The 18,747-nt window shown below is 43.4% G+C and overlaps 1 protein-coding gene across 1 annotated transcript in view; it reads left to right on the top strand.

Annotated features, from left to right (window-relative positions):
- The first annotated feature begins 251 nt into the window (after nt 1-251).
- AGBL1 (AGBL carboxypeptidase 1) overlaps nt 252-18,747 on the top strand; it is an 805,329-nt gene continuing 786,833 nt past the window's right edge. Inside the window, exon 1 of the mRNA XM_045901694.2 lies at nt 252-507. Within this exon, the coding sequence (XP_045757650.2) occupies nt 457-507 (51 nt within the window). The 5' untranslated portion in view covers nt 252-456. The remainder of the gene's footprint in view (nt 508-18,747) is intronic.

Genomic DNA, 18,747 nt, shown 5'->3' with positions numbered 1-18,747 from the left:
CGGTTGTGCAAGCACTCTTGGGTCTCCTGTTACCCGGGAGCCGGCAACAGACCAAAATAAAGGGAGGGGACGAGCGGGGAGGGCCGAGCGAGCCTCCACAGGGAGCCTGACCAGGTCAGCTGGGAATGCCTGTCAGCCCTCCAGGGTGGCTCCTGCGTGGGCCTGGAGGTGGGTGAGTGACTCACGCTGGTGCCCTCTCCACCCCCCACGCCCAAATGCTCAGCCCTCCCTGGCCCGGGGCTCACCTAATCCCCGCTGTGGGAGTCGGGGGGCCTTTGCGCCTGAGCCGAGGGCTAGGGTTGCACCACGGTGACTTCACACGCAGCACCATGTGCAGCTGAGCCTCCGTGCAGCAGTTCTCCCGCGAGGTGGGCAGCGAGCTCAGTCTGGCAGCCGCCGCCTCCCTCCAGCCCCGGTCTGGCCGCAGGCAGCCGCTGCCCCAGGACCAGCGAGGGGATGGCCGAACAGGAAGCCAGTGGGCTGCAGGTCCTGCTGCGCACGCTTCAGGTAGGAAGAGGTGGAGGGGAGCGCAGCCCGGCAGGCTCGGGCTCTGCTGGCCAGGCTGCCTCGGGGCTGGGCTCCCGCAGTCCCCTCTGGCACCGATGGCCGGTTTGCCAACCAGGGAGAGCAAGGCACGGGAGCCAGGAGCAGCTCTCACCTTGAGGCTGACCTAAGTGATGCTATGGTCTTTAAATATTAACTACCACGGTGTCGATGAGTGTGCTCTGCTTAAATTATTGAACCTGGTGGGATTAGAGGCTTGGGCTGAAAGATCCGGGTTTGCTAGAGATGGGAAAGATGGAGAAAATAAGACCTGGCAGGAGCCATGCTAGCAATGCCTAGAACAGCCTGGAACAAAAGGGGGAGCCGGGAAGAGGACCCCTCTGGGCTTCTCCAGCTACATGGCTATTGCAGGGGCCCCAAAGAGGGGTCTGCAGCAGGACTGCCTAGGATTCATGCTAAGCATGTATCCTCCCAGTGGGATGTGGCCAAAAGGAATCGGAATCACCAGAGCCAGGGGCCTAGGAATCTGCCTCCTTCTGGGGGATCCTGTTCATTCCTGATTTGGAGAATTCTTGTCCTAGAATAGTAGTCTGCAAACTTGTCTTCACACTAGAATCACCTGCAGGGTGTTAAAAAATGGTTACATCTTGGACCCATTCGCTAAAATTTGGATTTAATTGGTCTGGGGAGTAACCTGAGCACTGGAAGTTTGAAAACTCCCTAGGTGGATTCAATGTGCAGTTAAGGCCCAGAACCACCGCTCTAAGGCTTGGGTAGATGCTTGCACTTAACCCATTGCAGGGAATGCCCCACAGGGGCTGAAGAGGTCTTATGCTACAGGATTCTGGACCTGAAGTCCATGGACAGGCCTCATAAGAGGATGGGCTTCAGGGGTCCTGTGACCCCACCCCGATTCAGAATGTAAATGTTTTGTACTGACATTCATCTTACCCTGTTATGTAGTTTTCCTCTGATCCTTAAGGAAATCTTTATCCCTAAAAAATTTAAGAACCAATAAATCCAGCCTTCCAGTGGTGGACAAAGAAACCGAGTCTCCGAAGTAAAATAGCTTCCCCAAGGTCATGAAACTACTTGATAGAGAAACTGGGACTCGTACAAAAGAACTTCTATATCCGGTTGACTTAGTGTCTCTTGACCCCTTCTATCCAGTGCATAAAAGGCAAGAATGCATCTGGGCTAGAAGTGTTGAGGGGTAGGAGTGGACCTCAAAATAAATTTGCAGTTGGGCTGGAAGTCACTGCAGGTCCATCTCAATCTCCTGTATTCCCACCAGTGGGGATTTATAATTGATATTTAGAATGATCACTCCAGGGCAATGCAAGATTCTCAATCATCAAAGAAAGATTTAATTATGTTCAATATACCCTACTTAGTTCCCAATTAACCAGAACATTAAACTAACTGGAACATGCTTCCCCTGTGCGCTTCACTGATCAGAATGTAGTTGTTGAATTGATTTGGGTTCCTGGCCCAGCCCTCTCCAAGTGTCTCCATGAGCCCTGTTCCTGTCTTGGCAGTGGATGTCAGAACTCTGACATACTTTAAAAAAAGAGAACCCAAAGCCGATATTCTGTGGAATGATGTTTCACTATAGGTTTGATGCTCTACCCTCGAGAGCCACTGGGTTTCTGAGAAAAGTTTCACCAAAATTCTTTCAACTGGGGAATCCCAAAGTTCTTACTTGTTCAAGCTAGTCCCTCCTTCCTTGTGCACAAAGGGGATAGGAGCTTTGTATTGCTTCTCAGACCTCTGAGGAAGACAGTGGTTACGCATGAGCAGGATATGAGCTGAGGATGAGTTCCTTGTGTCTTTCAGGAGCACCCCAGAACATTGCCAAGGGAAGGGAGAGAGAGAGCAGGAGAACAGACAAACAGACAAAGCAAGCACGAGGCTGACAGATGTCCCTGTGATAGGATAGTAGAAATCCTCATGCCAGAGTATCACCACTTCTGCCTTTTCGGGACACAATAACAAAATAAACCCGGTCATGAAGAAATCATCCATTTCCACATATTACCTTTTGTTGTGCAGTTGAGGAAAGGGGGAAGTGATTTTTTCCCACCTCAGTTTACACACAGCTTACCTCTGTCCTGAAGGTATGAGAATCAGATTTTCACCCAGACATTTTTCAAGTTCCCAACTCACAGCTTGGGTTTGAGCAGAAAATCAGATTGAGTGTCGGGGGCCTGGGCGAGGGAGAGGCAGGGCACAGCGCAGGTGTGAGAGACAGAGAGAACTGGATCCTGTCCCCATTGCTGGCACTTACCAGCTGTATGTACTTCGGCAAGTCCCTCCACCTCTCTGAGCCTTCATTTCTATATCTGTAAAAGGGGGACAATTATACGTTCCTCAGTGCTTTGTGCGAGGATGAAGAGAATCCATTTGACAAGCGTTTGTAAACTATAAATGGCTGTTCACACGACTGTACTTTTTATGATTTCCCTGGTTGAGTGCACAGGGGAGAAGCTGGGAACACTGGTCTACCCCATTCATCATCAACCTGCCCTGCTTTGTTTCCTGGGCAGACTCCAGTATACTTGGAAAAAAAGGAAAGTGTCTCATTCTGTCCTGCTCTCGTCTCTCCATGTGGTTTGAGCTAATGGAGAAGATGGGGAGCTGCCAGGGTAGCAGGATGTGGTCTCCACGCCAGATCTAATGTCGCAAGTCCTCACCCGGCGGCGTCCCACAACATGCCAATTAAGTCCCTTAGTCACACATGAAAAATGTATAATTATTCGGTCAGCTTTGGCATGCTCTGAGCCGCGATGTGGGCACAGTTTTGCTGTTTGCATTTGTACTTTATTATTTTATGTTCTAGCTATTCACACTGAATCTGAGGTCTGCATCTTTGCCAAAATGTGCATCGCGTACTCCTTTTTCTCAACTTGGGCTCCAGGAACATTATCTATTATGGATTGAGAATCAGGCTGCAGGATGTGAAGCTTCCTGCCTCGAGTTAGCATTAAGCCTAGATAATATAAAACCCGGATGGGACAACAACTTCACTTTTTCCCTTGGTCTCCGTCCTCCAAGGATTACTTCCAAGGCAACAACAGGTGATTTCAGCCCCTTGGCTGCAAAGAGGGGGATGAGCGAAAAAAATGGTGATTGATATGTTTCATTCACAATGCTTGGGAATTCTGTTTCCAAAACGTCTGCTTGAAAATTTCCTTCATAGAATTCTCCATGGAGGATGTGGGTATATCCATCTATTGTACATCCATAGGGCCAGGCAGAACAGAAACCGAGCCTTCCCCCTGGACCTAAACAGAAAGGTTTGGACAAATCAAGAGGATTTTAGGTAGCAAGCACTATGTAGACTTTCTAGAGATCACAGAAATGCTCTCTTTTGGGGAGTCTGAGACTGAGGGATTTGCAGAGCCCTACCTCAACCGCAACACAAACATGAAAACAAAATGAAGTCTGTTTTAATTTCAAGCATCAGTAGAAGCAAAGAAAAAGAAAAATCCCATAAGGACAAGTGCCAAATGAGAAAGGGACAAAGTTGGCAAGAATTAGCATCTGTCAGTGTCTGAGGACTGACTTGGTGCCAGTCAAAACGGAGAATGAAAGGGATGGTGGCATGTAGCCGGATGCTGAGCTAGAAGTGGGGAGAAGCCTTTATTTGGTGTTTTGTTTTTCAAGGACCTTTTGCTTTCACCATTCCTTAAGTTCTTTAGAATTAGAGATTGGAACAAAATGAACATTTATTAAGGGTCCACTCTATGCCAAGTTTTCACACTCGTTACTTAACATCGCTCTCTCTGCCACCTGTGAGGGAGGTGTGATTGTTCTGTCTTATAGATGAGGACACTGACCCTCAAGGGTTCATGACAGAAACCTAGAAAATCCCCAGAGGAAGGATGGGAAGTGGATCTTGTCATTCCAAAGTCCTTCCACTGGTCTTTGTTGCTTACGTGACCTAGGGAATGCCCATTCATTCTTAATTTTGAGGGCACTAACTTGACCTGATGGAGCCTGAAGGTTGAGGGGATATGGCTTCCTAACAAAAGAAGAAGGCTTATTTAGAACTAAAACCTTCCAAATCTTGTTTGTTATGCGGATAAATAACTCTTGATAAGAGAAGGTAACACTTTCAATTTGGGTCAACTGGATATTTTCAATATCCATCCCTCTATCTATCTCTCCATCCATCCCTCCCTCCATCCTTCCATATGTCCATCCCTCCCTTCCTCCATCCATCCATCCATCCATCCATCCATCCATCCATCCATCCATCCATCCATCCATCCATAGCTTCTGTGTGCCAGAAGAGATCCAGAGAAGACTATTTGGTAGGATGATGTGTTAAGAAGAGAAGGTCTTTGAATCTTGGCTCAGCCATTCAAAACTTTTGTGACCCAGGACAAACTATTGAACTTCTCTTTACTGAAATTTTTTCATCTGTAAAATTAGCATTATAGTACCAACTCATGGGCTTATTATATGTTTAGAGAAAAATGAATGTAAAAAGGTAAGCATGGTGGTATGTGCCCGATAAATAACAATTACTGTAATTAAACACAGTCCCTGCTCTCATGAAAATGCAATGTTCAAGTGAAAAGGTGGGAGGATAAAAATGTTTGTAGAGTAAGTCTGCATGTGATGAATGCCATGGTAAAGGTAAACATCAAAGCGAATTCTATGGAAGTTGGGAGAAGAAACTCCTCCTGGCTGGAGGTTCACGGAAGGCCTCAGAAAATGGGTCCGATTTCAGCAGGGGAAGGTGTGATTCCCAGAGTGGGGAGGGTACCAGTGATCTTCCTCATGTCAGGAAAGTGTGGAGAGGATTCAGGACTTGCCATGGCACTGAGTTTGAGTAAAACTGGAACTTCATGAAGGGGAAGAAAGGAGATAGAAATGAGAGTTTGCCCAAATGCTGGAAAATCTTGAGTGCAAGCTTCAGATCTAACCAGGCCCTTGGGAATGACCCCCATCTCTAAATGTGGGTGGTGGGGGCCACAGGACAGTTAGCCAAGGCAACAGTTCTAAAGCTATTTGGACAGGGGGTCTTTTGACATGATCACATCACTCCTTTTTCTTGTCAAGTAATGTGGTGTGTTCTCCGCAACCGCCCCATCTCTGACCTGCCTTCTGTTCCTGGACTTCTTCCTATCCCTGCCCCCAGCCTCCAGCCTAACCTACAGACCTTTCCTGTCACTATACTCAACCCTACACCTCACCCCAAACTGAGCCTCTCCCTGTTCCTAATCCTACCCCAGGGGGAAAGCCTGGGATGAATGGAGGCTCAGGCTCATAGACTGGGGGAGGAATACTGTTTTAAACATTTTTTTCTCTCTCTCTCTCTTTTTTTTTTTTTTTTGATCTAGAAGAAACAAATTATTTGAGAGGCAGCATTCAAATGTTCTTGTGTCAAAGCAGCTCTGATAACATGGCTGTATTCAAAGACCAGGGTTGAGTTGAAGTCCTATCCTCTATAAAAATACTGATTCAAAGGGACACATGCACTCCGATGTTTATAGCAGCATTATCAATAATAGCCAAATTATGGAAAGAGTACAAATGTCCATGAACTGATGACTGGATAAAGAAAATGTGGTATATACATATATACAATGAAATATAACTCAGCCATCAAAAAGAATGAAATCTTGCCATTTGCAAGGACATGGATAGGGCTAGAGTATATTATTCTAAGTGAAAGAAGTCAGTCAGAGAAAGACAAATACCGTGTGATTTCACTCACATGTAGAATTTAAGAAACAAAATGGATGAACATAGGGGAAGGAAAAAAAAGGAGGCAAACCATAAGAAACTCTTAATTATAGAGAACAAACTGAGGGTTGATGGAGGGAGGTGGATGGGGGTGGGCTAGATGGGTAATGGGCATTAAGGAGGGCACTTGATGTAATGAGCATCGGGTATTGTATGGAAGTACTGAATCACTAAATTCTCCTGAAACCAATATTACACTATATGTTAACGAACTAGAATTTAAATAAAAACTGGAAACTAACAAACAAAACAAGTCTGGTGGTTTAAAATTAAGTCACACAGAAATAAAATGTTTCTGATTAAAAAAGAAAGAAAGAAAGAAAGAAAAGTCCTATCCTTATTTGGGAATTGAGAGCAGCTGGCATTTCCATCCCCTGAGCCCAGATTCTGGATCTGACTGTCTCCTTGAACACCCATCTCCATAGGGTAGAGGGGGGAGGGACAGCGGGCTAGTATTGCTCTGAGGTGTAATCAGAAATTTGACATTACTGGTGACATGTTGAAGCAAATGGCCAACATAGAGACCCATGCCCACGGTAGGAATCTGTAACCTGGCAATATTTACTCCACAGTTTACTGTTACTAAAACTGGAACCACTTTTTTTTTTATTGTGGTAAAATATATGTAACATGACATTTACCATTTTAATAATTTCTAAGTGTAGAGATCAATGGCATTAAGTGCATTCACCTCATTGTGCGACCATCACCACCATCCATCTCCAGAACTTTCTCAAGTCCCCAAACTGAAACTGGGTGCCCATTAAACACTGATTTCCCACTCCCCCTCCCCCAGCCCCTGGCCATCACCATTCTACTTTCTGTCTCTCTGAATTTGACTATTCCAGGTTCTTCATTTGAATGGAATCACACAGTACTTGTCCTTTTGTGGCTGGCTTATTTCACCTAGCGTGATGTTTTCAAATGGAGCCACTCTCAAAAGCTGAACAGTCTTGGGCGCCTGGGTGGCTCAGTTGGTTAAGCCACTGCCTTCAGCTCAGGTCATGATCCTGGAGTCCCGGGATCGAGTCCCGCATCGGGCTCCCTGCTCGGCAAGGAGCCTGCTTCTCCCTCTAACCCTCCCCCCTCTCATGTACTCTCTCTCTCTCATTCTCACTCTCTCAAATAAATAAATAAATCAAAAAAAAAAAAAAAAAAGCTGAACAGTCTCAAGCTGAGCCCTGGGAGTCGGGGAAGTATGTAACCAAGGAGGGGAAGTTGGTCTGTGTTACCAATTACTGAATCTGTGAGAGTGAAGCAGGCCTCTCTGAGTCAGGCAGGCTGGGGGCCTCTTCATCTTTCAGAAATGGGCACAGAGAAACGCATCCTCCTGGGTGTGACCTCCAGATCCTTTGCTAAACCTGAAATGAAGGAAGCTGAAGGTCTGGGGGATCTGTACTTTTTCACTGAGCGAATATTACTTCAAAGTGATAGATCTCCACCCCAGGCTCTCATTAGAGAAAAGGGTGTATAGGATGAGGCAGAGATTAATAGTAGAGATTCTGGGAATGAAAGAATAAGGCAAACAAAGGACATGGAAGCAAACAGCATAGCGTGGAGTATGTGCTCAATACATATTTTTTTCTTTCCCTCCCTGTCCTCTCTCTCCCTCCCCCCTCCCTCCCTTCTTTCTTTTTTCCTCCTTCTTTCTCTCCCTCCTTTCTTTCTTCCCTCACCACTTTTCTTTCCTTTTTAAAATAAATTTTTGCAAACTGAATCCATCCCTGTAACTAGCACCCAGATGAAGTAACGGTGAACTCTCAGCACCCCAGGACACCCGCTCCTTCCCTTCAGTCACTGCTCCCCCAGTGTAGACATTAGCTGCTAGCCTGGTTTGTAACACCACAGATGAGTTGTGCATGCTCTGTACTTCATATAAATGGAACCCTGCAGCCAATCCTCCTTTGTGTCTGGCTCCTTTGACTCAGCCCTGTGAGCTTCCTCCATGAGGCTGCCTATACTTGCAGATTATTCACATTCTCCTTGCTGCAGAGTATTCCATTGTATGAATATACCACAATTTATTTGTCCTTTCTAGAGTTGATAGTATTTGGCGTAGTGTCCTTTTTTGGGTTCTAACAAACATTGCTGTTGTGAATATTCTAGTACGTGTTTTTTCGAGCATAGGTACGCATGTTGGAGGTGGCTTGAGATGCTTTGCACAGAGGGACTTTGTCAGATTCATGTTCTATGTGTTCGGTTCCCCCTGTGTGGTCCCTCTCATGGTAATAGTTCAAATAATAACTAACATTTATTGAACAGTTGGGAGCTATGCAAAGTCCTTCAAATGCATTGTCTCGTTTAATCCTTGCAGCAACCCTAAGGGCAGGTGGTATCCTTATCCTCATTTTAAAGCTCTAAAAGATTGGAGAGGTTGGCAAGTTTCCCACTGTCACAAAGTGAGTGAGTGGCATTGCTGGGATTTGAGCGGAGGGCCCCTGACCCTAGTGGTATTGCTTGATGTCAATTACCAGGTGTACTGACTCTGAGGGAAAAGAAGGGCAATGAGAAGACTCTGAACAGGTTTTCCTAGGCGGTAAGTGCCTGCTGGGAAAATGAAGGACCCCTTCCCCCCGCCCCGCACTGGGCATCCCTGGGGAGGATAGCAACTGTCCCCACAGGGCTGGAAGGATGGGCCAAGAGATGAAGAACAAGTGCCTAGAGCAGGGGTCAGCAAACTCAGTCAAGGTCCAGAAAGCAAAGTTTTTAGGCTTTGTGGGCCATAGGATCTCTGTCACAACTACTCAGTCCTGCGCCTTAGCTATAGATGATATGCAAGTGAGTGAGCATGGCTGTGTTCCAGTAAATCTTTATGAACAAAAACAGGCAGGGGGCTGGAGTTGGCCAGTGGGTGGTGGTTTACCAACCCCTTGTCTGGAGGCCTTCAGTCACAAGCCTGGTATAACGGTGGGAGGTAAGATGGAGAGAGAGTAAGGTGCAGCAGGGGTCTGTTGTAGCCACAAAATGCCCCAGGGGAACTCTCCTCCTCTTCCATGGGTATCCTGCTCAACCAGCAGGCTGCCCTTCTTGCTAAGGCAGCACATTGAACGATGCTCTGGATGTCAGGGTTCCTCTGGGGGCAAGTTGTACAGAACCTGACATGCATAGTCCAGAAGCTGTGTCCTGCATCATCTCTGCTGCTCTTGTCTTCACTACTCTAGGGATCGGTGGAGACAGTGATTGTGTCTGTCAGCCCTCGGAGTGGGCTTCCAATGTCATTCCAGCAGCATTAATCAGCCTCACAGGTGGGTGTTCTGTAGGTATCGCTTGCATCCAATAGCCCTGCCAGCACAAGATATGGTTCAACTAGCTCTTCTCAAACTAGGTTCTAGAGAACAGCAGTTTCCCTGGGATCCCAACAGGGGTTCCACTCGCAGAGGGTTCTTAGCGACAGATGGATTTGAAATGTCATGATCAATTTACTAGAGGTCTTTACTGAAAGATCACTAATCTTTTAAAAATCTTTTCAAGTCTTTATGTCTTTTGGCTCTCAGTTTAAATGTCTTTTACTCAAAGAGCTACCACGTCACAAGGTACCCTCTCTCTAGTTTGACTCTCTGCATGGAAATTATATTCCCTGGGATGCCTGGGTGGCTCAGTAGGTTAAGCATCTGCCTTCAGCTCAGGTCATGATCCCAGGGTCCTGGGATCAAGCCCTGCATCAGGCTCCCTGCTCCGCAGGAGGCCTGCTTCTCTCTCTCCCACTCCTTGTGTTCCTTCTCTCGCTGTGTCTCTCTCTGTCAAATAAATAAATAAAATCTTAAAAAAAAATCATAGTAGGTGCTCAATAAATATTTGTTAATCGAATAATAAAAGGTACATGGTATATTAAATTGGGTATATAATATATAGCATTTCCAAACCATCTTGGGGATGGGATAATTTTTATGGCAAAACCCCACTAGTATCTCACAGGACATTAGGGAGACATGGAACACATTTGGGAAATGACAGTCACAGGCCAATGCTACGTTAAATCACTGCTGGTCCATGAGGGTTGAATTTCTCCTGGTCTGGAAACTGACCTCTGGCAGGTTGAAACTATTCTGATCTGAGTGGATGCAAAGTTAGTTCTTTTGGAGACCTAGGGTCATTCCTCTCTTTAGTGAATTCCACTAGCTGACGACTCCGCCACCTGTCTGCAGGTCTTGAATAGATATGAATTCTGGTCCTTGATAGGGAGAAAGAATATAAGCAACAGATGTGGAGGTTTAGAAGAAGTTTCTTCCTAGAGGTCAAGAGAGCCATTCTGCTTCTGATCAGGATGCCAGGTGGTGATAAGCATGGCATTAGCCTCAGGTTTCAGATGAAAGGCAAGGTCAGATTTCACAGTTGGGGTATCTGATGAAACTTGCCCTCAGGGACTTGGGGAGAAGGCAGCATCTGCAATAAATATCAGTAATGAATTCTCTCCCTATCCTGCCAAAAAAAACCCACAAAAAAACAAACAAACCCAAGTGGTGTTAACATCTCTAATCTCTGGATCCCACCGATCAGTACAGTTCAATGCCCTGCATCTCTGAATCCTAATCATCCTTATCACATCCCTCTGAAGACTTGAATTAATCCAAGTAGCTCCTGTGACAATGCAAATATCTTTCACTTTTCATAATAGAAAGAGGCTATAAGCAAATCCCCTTTTCTCCTTGACTTTCATTATTAAATCATAAAATATATATTATACGTCCTCATATATACTGCTATATATCATATATATATAATATGTTCTAAAGAAAAAAGATTCCCCAAATGACAGCTAAAATTTTGGACTGAGGAAGAGACAAAGATGATGATAATATTTGAAGAAAAATGGGTATTAAAATTGAAGGAGTGTTTTTGCTGTGAGCTGCTCACATTTGTTGAGCTCTTACTATATGCCAGGAACTATTCCAAGCATTTTTCATGTATCTTTTCATGTAACCTCACAACACTCCTATGTGGTAGGTACAATTATTATCCTCATTTTACAGATGAGGAACACAAAGCACTTGCTCCCTGTAAGTAGCAGAATCAGGATTTGAACCCAGGCACAGCCAGACTCTAGATTGCTATTACTCATCACTGTCACTTATCAGGTACAGCATCTTTTTTCCTTTTATCTGTCCTTGTTACCGCTAAACATTTTTTTCCTGATTAAGGAAGTAATACAAGGAAGGTGCTGGGGGAATGGGTGATGTGGTTGAAGGGGATTAAGAGGTATAAACTTCCAGTTATAAAATAAATAAGTCATGGAGATGAAAGGTACAGCATGGGAAATAGAGTCAATGATAATGTAATAATGTTGTATGGTGACAGATGGTCACTACACTAAATGTCATGAGCATTGGGTAATGTATAGAATTGCTGAATCACTATGTTTTATACCTGAAACTAATGTAACATGATATGTGAACTGTACTTCAATAATAAAAAGTGAAAAAAGTAAAAAAGCTCATTATCATAAACATTTAATTAACACATAGATATAAATTATAGGGAGTAAAAATCCCCCCATCAAGTCCTGCTTGGAAAGACAACCACACAAGGGTCTGCCCTCTATTTTTTTCAGATGGTTATATACATGTTGCAATATGTATATTTCTATAACTATGTAACTATGTCTGCATCATTTTAACACACTATTGTTCAGTTTGTTTTTCCAACACATCAGTATAACTGAGCATCTTTCAAGCCAGCACATACAGACCCAGGTCAATATTCTATGGTAATTATATAGTAGTTTAGTATATGAATGTACCATAATTTAAATCAATAAAAGGAGATTTTCTTCTAGGGTTTCACTTGAATTTGACTTTATGTTTTTTCTTTTTTGATGTTAGATATGTTACATTTCACTAGTCAACTTACCAAACTTTTCTTGCAAGAATGATTATTATTACTATTTTTGCATACAGTGTTAATATTAGTTTCAGGTGTAGGATATAGTGATTCAACACATCACTTGGTGCTCATCACGACAAGTGCACTCCTTAATTTTCATGGATTATTTTTGTCCATGAGAGATTTTTTCCCCCATGATCTCACTCTTACACTTAATGATGTTTAAATTTAACCCTGTACCATTTTCTTTTTCTTAAGTGTTCCTGCTTTTATAGAGCGTCTCTGCCATACCACACTTCACCAGTATGTAGCAAAACAGTTAAATTTATGTTCTTCACATTTCTTTCCTGGAAGATCCCAGTTCTGTAGCATCTAATAGAGCTCTGCTTGATAATATTTGGAAGCTTTACATTTGACAAAATGTTTATTTAAAATGAACATAAAAAGGTTTCTTGGCTGGGTTTCAGGAGGCCAGAGTTGATTTTGGATGCTGCCACTAACTTTCTGTTTGACTTGAATCCCCTGGGCCAGCATCCTCTGTGTTTTGATGGTGTTCAGACTTCAGTGCTAGGAGAGTTTCCCAGCAATATCATCTGCTTCCTTGCTATATTATGACTCTCTTGTTACAGTTCATTCATTTATTGAACAACTCTCTTGGGCTAGGTAATGGGCGGTGAGGTTCTCAGAATATTATCAACCAGGCACTATCCTGTTGAAAGTCTTCCAAATGCTAATGTCAGGAAGAATGAGATCCAGAATGCTGCGGTCACACCTGTCCCCCTCTGCTCCATGGACCATTCTATTCTGTGGTGACTGGCTGAGAACACATTATTAGCATCACTCTAAATCTCTGGAGGGGGATTAGAAGACTCAGCAGCTGTAACATGTTCAGCTTTACCTATGCACCTTTGTTAATTCATATGTAGTCTTTTTTTTTTTTTAATTAAAGGGCAATGATTCTCAATCTTTCAATTCTTTTTTTTTTTTTAATTCCAGGAAGCAGGGTATCACAGTTCACTTTTTGAAGGCTTTGAAATCTAAAGACACTTTCCCCAGATAAATGCACAAACTTTTGCAAATAATTTCAGGTTTCACTTTCCCAAGGTCTTTATTTGGGTCTGTTTCATGGCATGGAACTCTTCAAGGTGGGAATAGTAGAGACAGGTTCTGATTGTACAAGGGAAACCCCACAATTCTATCCAATTGAGTCATTTCCCTCATATCTCCAAACTGGGCACAATATTCTTTTTTTTACAAATATTTTTATTTATTTATTTGAGAGAGAAAGAGAGCACAAGCCTGGGGGGGGAGGGGCAGAGAGAGAGAGAGAGAAGAGAGAGAGAAGCAGACTCCTTGCCAGGTGGGGAGCTCAACATGGGGCTTGAGCCACCCAGGCACTCCTGGGCACAATATTCTTATTTCCAAATCACGACTTAGTCCTACATCTTTCATTCCTGATCTATACTTGTGAAAATCATAAGTATCTTTGCTGGATCAACTGAAATGTTACTTTCCCTCCAAAAAAAAAAAACAAAAACAAAACCAAAAACAACCAAAAAACAAAAAACCCTTTTCTGATAACCTGAGTAGATGATATCTGTCCTTTTCTGAAGTAACCCCCAAGCATCTGTACTTCTCAAATCATCTGTTCTTTGTTTGTTTTTTTTTTTATAAATATAGCTGTTCTTTATCTATTCAATAAACTTTTACTAGGCATTGGGAATCCCCAGATAAATATGACTTGGTCCTTGTCCTCTCAGAACTCGCTGTATGAAGAGGAAACAGATATACATTTGAGAATCTCCTGAAAGTTGCAGACTCTCTCCCTAGATAAACATATGTATACACTTAAGCCAAGCACTTAAATCTTAGAGGATTTGCCTACAGTTTGAATAAGAATCTACGCCATGTGGTTGCTTGGGCCGACATATGAACAAATGATTAGAATGCATTATTTTAAGTGAAGAGATAACAACATGCCCTGTATATTTTTGGAAGAAGAGGAATCTCAAACAATCTCTAACCTTCCATGAACTTCTGCTCCTGAGTAATAGATTAGATAATTCAGAACGACCCTTGCACTGGACCCAGTTAAAAAGTGTGGATAAGAACTGGAGGGTATTATGCTAAGCGAAATAAGTCAAACAGAGAAAGACATGTATCATATGACCTCACTGATACGAGGAATTCTTAATCTCAGGAAACAAACTGAGGGTTGCTGGAGTGGGGGGTGGGGTGGGAGGGATGGGGTGTCTGGGTGATAGACACTGGGGAGAGTATGTGCTCTGGTAAGCACTGTGAATTTTGCAAGACTGTTGAATCTCAGATCTGTACCTCTGAAACAAATAATGCAATATATGTTAAGAAAAAAAAAGAAGAAGATAGCAGTAGGGGAAGAATGAAGGGGGGGATATCAGAGGGGTAGACGAACCATGAGAGACGATGGACTCTGAAAAACAAACTGAGGGTTCTAGAGGGGAGGGGGGTGGGAGGATGGGTTAGCCTGGTGGTGGGTATTGAGGAGGGCACGTTCTGCATGGAGCACAGGGTGTTATGCACAAACAATGAATCATGGAACACTACATCTAAAACTAATGATGTAATGTATGGGGATTAACATAACAATAAAAAATTTTTTAAAAAGTGTGGATAAAATAGGGATACTTTTTCTAAAGAGCATTAATATTCTAATAAGATAATGAACGTTTAATGGATTGAAGTCAGGAGAGGGGGGTAACCCAGAGAGATGAGCAAAACTCTGGCTCTTCTGCCTTGGGAGTCATTCACTGTTTTGGAAGGTGTGGTTGGAAAGACTGAGTTGTATGTATATTCTGTGGCTTTGCACATCTAGAAGAACAAGAGTGAAGACATAGGACTTGCCAAGAATGGGGACCCTGGCAAGCTACTCCCTGCTTTTGAGGGGATACCTGAAGGGCTGCTTCCTAAAAGTAAAGGTGAACTAGACATAAGCTGATCTTCATATTGAGCCATTCTTCACCTTATCTTGGTGGCCCAGAAATATCTTCAGAATTGGACAGGGGGTCTCAGATCTCTAGAGCCCCTAGGTGCCTGGAAGTACAAATTAAAATCTCATTAGTGGAAGAAAGTGTCATATGAGGCCTTACATCAATTCCACCAATAATTTGAAAACTAAGCATAAGGGGAAATAAATCAGTATAAGTAAATACCAGCAGAACCAACATGACAGAATTAGACCCACTAGTGCTCCAGAAACTGGAATTACCAGACCCAGAGTGTAAGGGAGATTTGGTTACTATGTCCAAAGAGATTAAGGGCAAGTGTGAAAAATATGGCAGTGAACTATAATCCATCAAAAGTGATATGGAAGATTTGAAAAGGAACCAAGTGGAAATTCTTGAACTGAAAAATAATATAATCAAAATGAAGAACTCAATGGATAGGTTTAACTGCAGATGAGACTTGGCTGAAGAAATAAGTGAAAATCAGGTCATCAGAAATTATCCAGAACGAAGCACAGAATGTCAGGAGACTTGAACATGCAGAAGGGCAGGTGGGAGACATAGAGGATAGAGTGAGAAGGTCAAGCTTACATTTAGTTGAAGTCCTGACAGGATAGGACAGAATGAGGCAGTGGTCATTACAGGGAGCATGATAGAGTCTTCAACCTTCAATATGCTCTTCATTCCTTGAAAATAGACACAGTGCCTGATTTGCCTGACTCAAGTCTGTGTTCCCCAAAATACCTAGCAGTACTTGATTGTTTGTTGAGTTTGTCAGGTAAGGAAACTTCCTTATTATGTTCTATTTCATTTTATATTTTTAGAATCATGTCGGAAGTTCTTTTAAAATAGTATATCTTTAAAACAATGTTAGGAAATTACTATAGACATTCAAATATCCAAATCTCTGTATTTGCACTTGCCACTTCAAAATGTAGAACTTAATCTACAGCTGACACCGTAGATGATGTTGAAGCTCTCGTTTACGATCCGATGTTTCTGACCCAAAAAATCCCCTCAAACTCATATATGTTATCTATTATACTCCACTTGGTTTCTTGCTATTTAAGCTTTATAGCAGACTTTGGCAATGGGTTCTAAAATTCTAATCTGGTCACAACTAATTCAAATCTTCTATTTACTTGCTTTTGCTCTGCTTTATTTAATGATATGGTATTCTGATAAGTAACTTTATGTTTTCCTTTAAAATAGGAAACATGATGTTTTATAAGCTCCCTGGGAAATAGATTTGAAGACAGAGATTTGTGTGCAGGAAGTTTCCTGGGGAGTGCCTGGGGTCCACACATGGGGGGGCGGGGAATGAAGGAAGCAGGATTGGACAGAGGGACGAGTTCAACCCCCACTGTAGTCACAGCAAAGGCTGCAGCCAATCCCACGGAGAGTTCTGGAACTTGGAAAGTCCTTTAACAGTTGCCCTATTCTTCAGAGGATGGGTGAGCCTTTATGCCTCTGTCCCTGCACTGGGACCCGTCATTAAACACAGGCTGTTTCCAGATATGGGACATGTCCTTAGAAACTCTTTTTACCTGACCACAATTCCCAGATGGGGATGAAGGTGAGGGATGCCAGTGAGTAAGGTTCCCTCCGGCAGGGGGGAGGCGTGCCTCAGTCCTGAAGGGGAGACCCAGGAGTCCCACCAGCAGCATCCACGATACATGATGACCAGTGAGACAGGGCATCAGGAGACCTAAGTTTGAATTCTGCCTTTCCTGCTAATTGACTGTATGATCTGGACTAGGCATAGAACCCTCTGGGTCACAGTTCCTCATCTTTAAAATAAGGAGTAGGCATGAGGTCAGCTTTTCCTCAATTTTAGTCATTGGTGTGTGCCAGTTTCATGCTTTTTTTTCATACATTTAGATCAGCAATACTATTACTCGATACCATTGTTTACGTAACATGATTTCTTTCCAGTAAATGTATTCATTTTAACTTCACTGAAGGTGGCACTTTACATGCAACCATAAATATAGCAGTGGCTCTTAGCACAGATAAGAAGTGGCCACAAAAATAAATTTAATATAAGTAACACAGTGCTTTTAAAGTCAGCGAGATACTGTTTCCTGTGGAGTCTCTGAGCCTGACGCCTGTCTTTTCTAAAAAGATCAGCAGCTATTGGAGAGAGATTGGAAATACATTAATAACTCAGACTTTAACAGACATTCCCCAAAATAAGAATATACACTTTACCGAGAAGAAACATTTTTCTCCGTGTGATTCAGTGATATTTAATGCTATGTTTCCTGTAGCACCATCCAGGTCATATATTCTCAATGGGAGGTTTCTGACCTTTCGAGAGAATCCTGGATTAGGTAGTCTTTGGGGTAAAAGTGTATTATCCCTTGATTCTGTCCTTGCATGAGAGGAGTGTTGGGGAGAAGACACGTATGAGTTACAGTTTTTTTTAAGGTCATACATTTATTAGACTGAGTATCGGTCAGAAGATGGAGGAATTAAATTTATTGGTTAGGGTGCCTAATATTATGAGCACATCATATCTGAAATGTAGCCACGGTGATAAGCAATGACAGTCTGGTGCTTCAATCCTTCCAGTCTCCCTGGAAGAAGGAGCCTTTCGTAAAAGGTAGACACCCTCTCTTTGAGCAGCCCAGCACAGCCCTACCTTGTGCCCCAGCGTCCCCTTCTCAGGAGGGGCCGACCCCAAGTATATATAGGATGCTCTCATCCTGAGAACATGAATTTCTCATTTAGATGCCTTTTCCCGCTGACCAAGATTTCGCCATTTATCCTGGGATACTTAGGCTTTCATAGGAGGAACCTAGAAAATTCTCCTTCCTGTGATCTTTCTGGAAGATATCAGACCCTACACTGAGCTGCCCCAACCTGCCGTCCTGCTTTCAGACTTCTTTGACCTATGCACATGTTGGTCATACTCAGGAGTGGAGCTTTGAGTCTCCTCTAGAATTTCAGCTGTAGGGGCACCTGGGTGGCTCCATGGGTTAAGTAAGCGTCTGCCTTCGGCTCAGGTCACAATCTCGGGGTCCTGGGATGGAGCCCCAAGTTGGGCTCCCTACTCAGTGGGGAGTCTGCTTCTCCCTCTCCCTTTGCCCTTCCCCCTGCTCATGCTCTCTCTCTCCCTCTCAAATAAATAAATAAAATCTAGAATTTCAGCTGTATTCTAAGTTTCACTAGGGTCCCTGTTCTGATTCTTGGTTCAGCTACTGGTAACAGATGCATTATCCCAGTCTTGGCATCCTTTAATTCCCGAATGTTAGGATTTGACATCTCTTACTGAATTCACCTAAACTAGTCAACCACAGGGTTACTAGAATTTGAGGTCAGTAAGTGATGTCAGTACTTTCTCCCATAGGTAAATTAGGAAAATCCCCGCCCTTGAGGTTAGTAAAGGCACGCCCCTCATTCGGTTAAATCAACATTCTGAAAATTCCTGAGGAATTGGGACCATGAGGCCTCTTTGCTTCTATCATAAAACCAATTTATGTCCATGTATAAATAATGATGATAACGGCGATTATCATCCTAATACAAGAGGAGGAAGAAGGCGAGGTTGCAGAGGAGGAGGAGATACAGAAGAGGAGACCAGGAGAAAAGGAGAGAAGGGGGAGAGAACTAGCATGTACTAGTTCTAGCGCGACCCTCTGCCTTTCCCAGGGGCAGGGGCTGACAGTCTCTGTTTGTTGTT

Source organism: Mirounga angustirostris, unplaced genomic scaffold (assembly GCF_029215605.1).
Source record: "Mirounga angustirostris isolate CCGP_5_RB_7025 unplaced genomic scaffold, mMirAng1.0.hap1 SCAF_9, whole genome shotgun sequence".
NCBI lineage: Eukaryota > Metazoa > Chordata > Mammalia > Carnivora > Phocidae > Mirounga > Mirounga angustirostris.
Note: the sequence above shows the minus strand (reverse complement) of the source record. Positions and strands in the feature narration are given on the sequence as shown.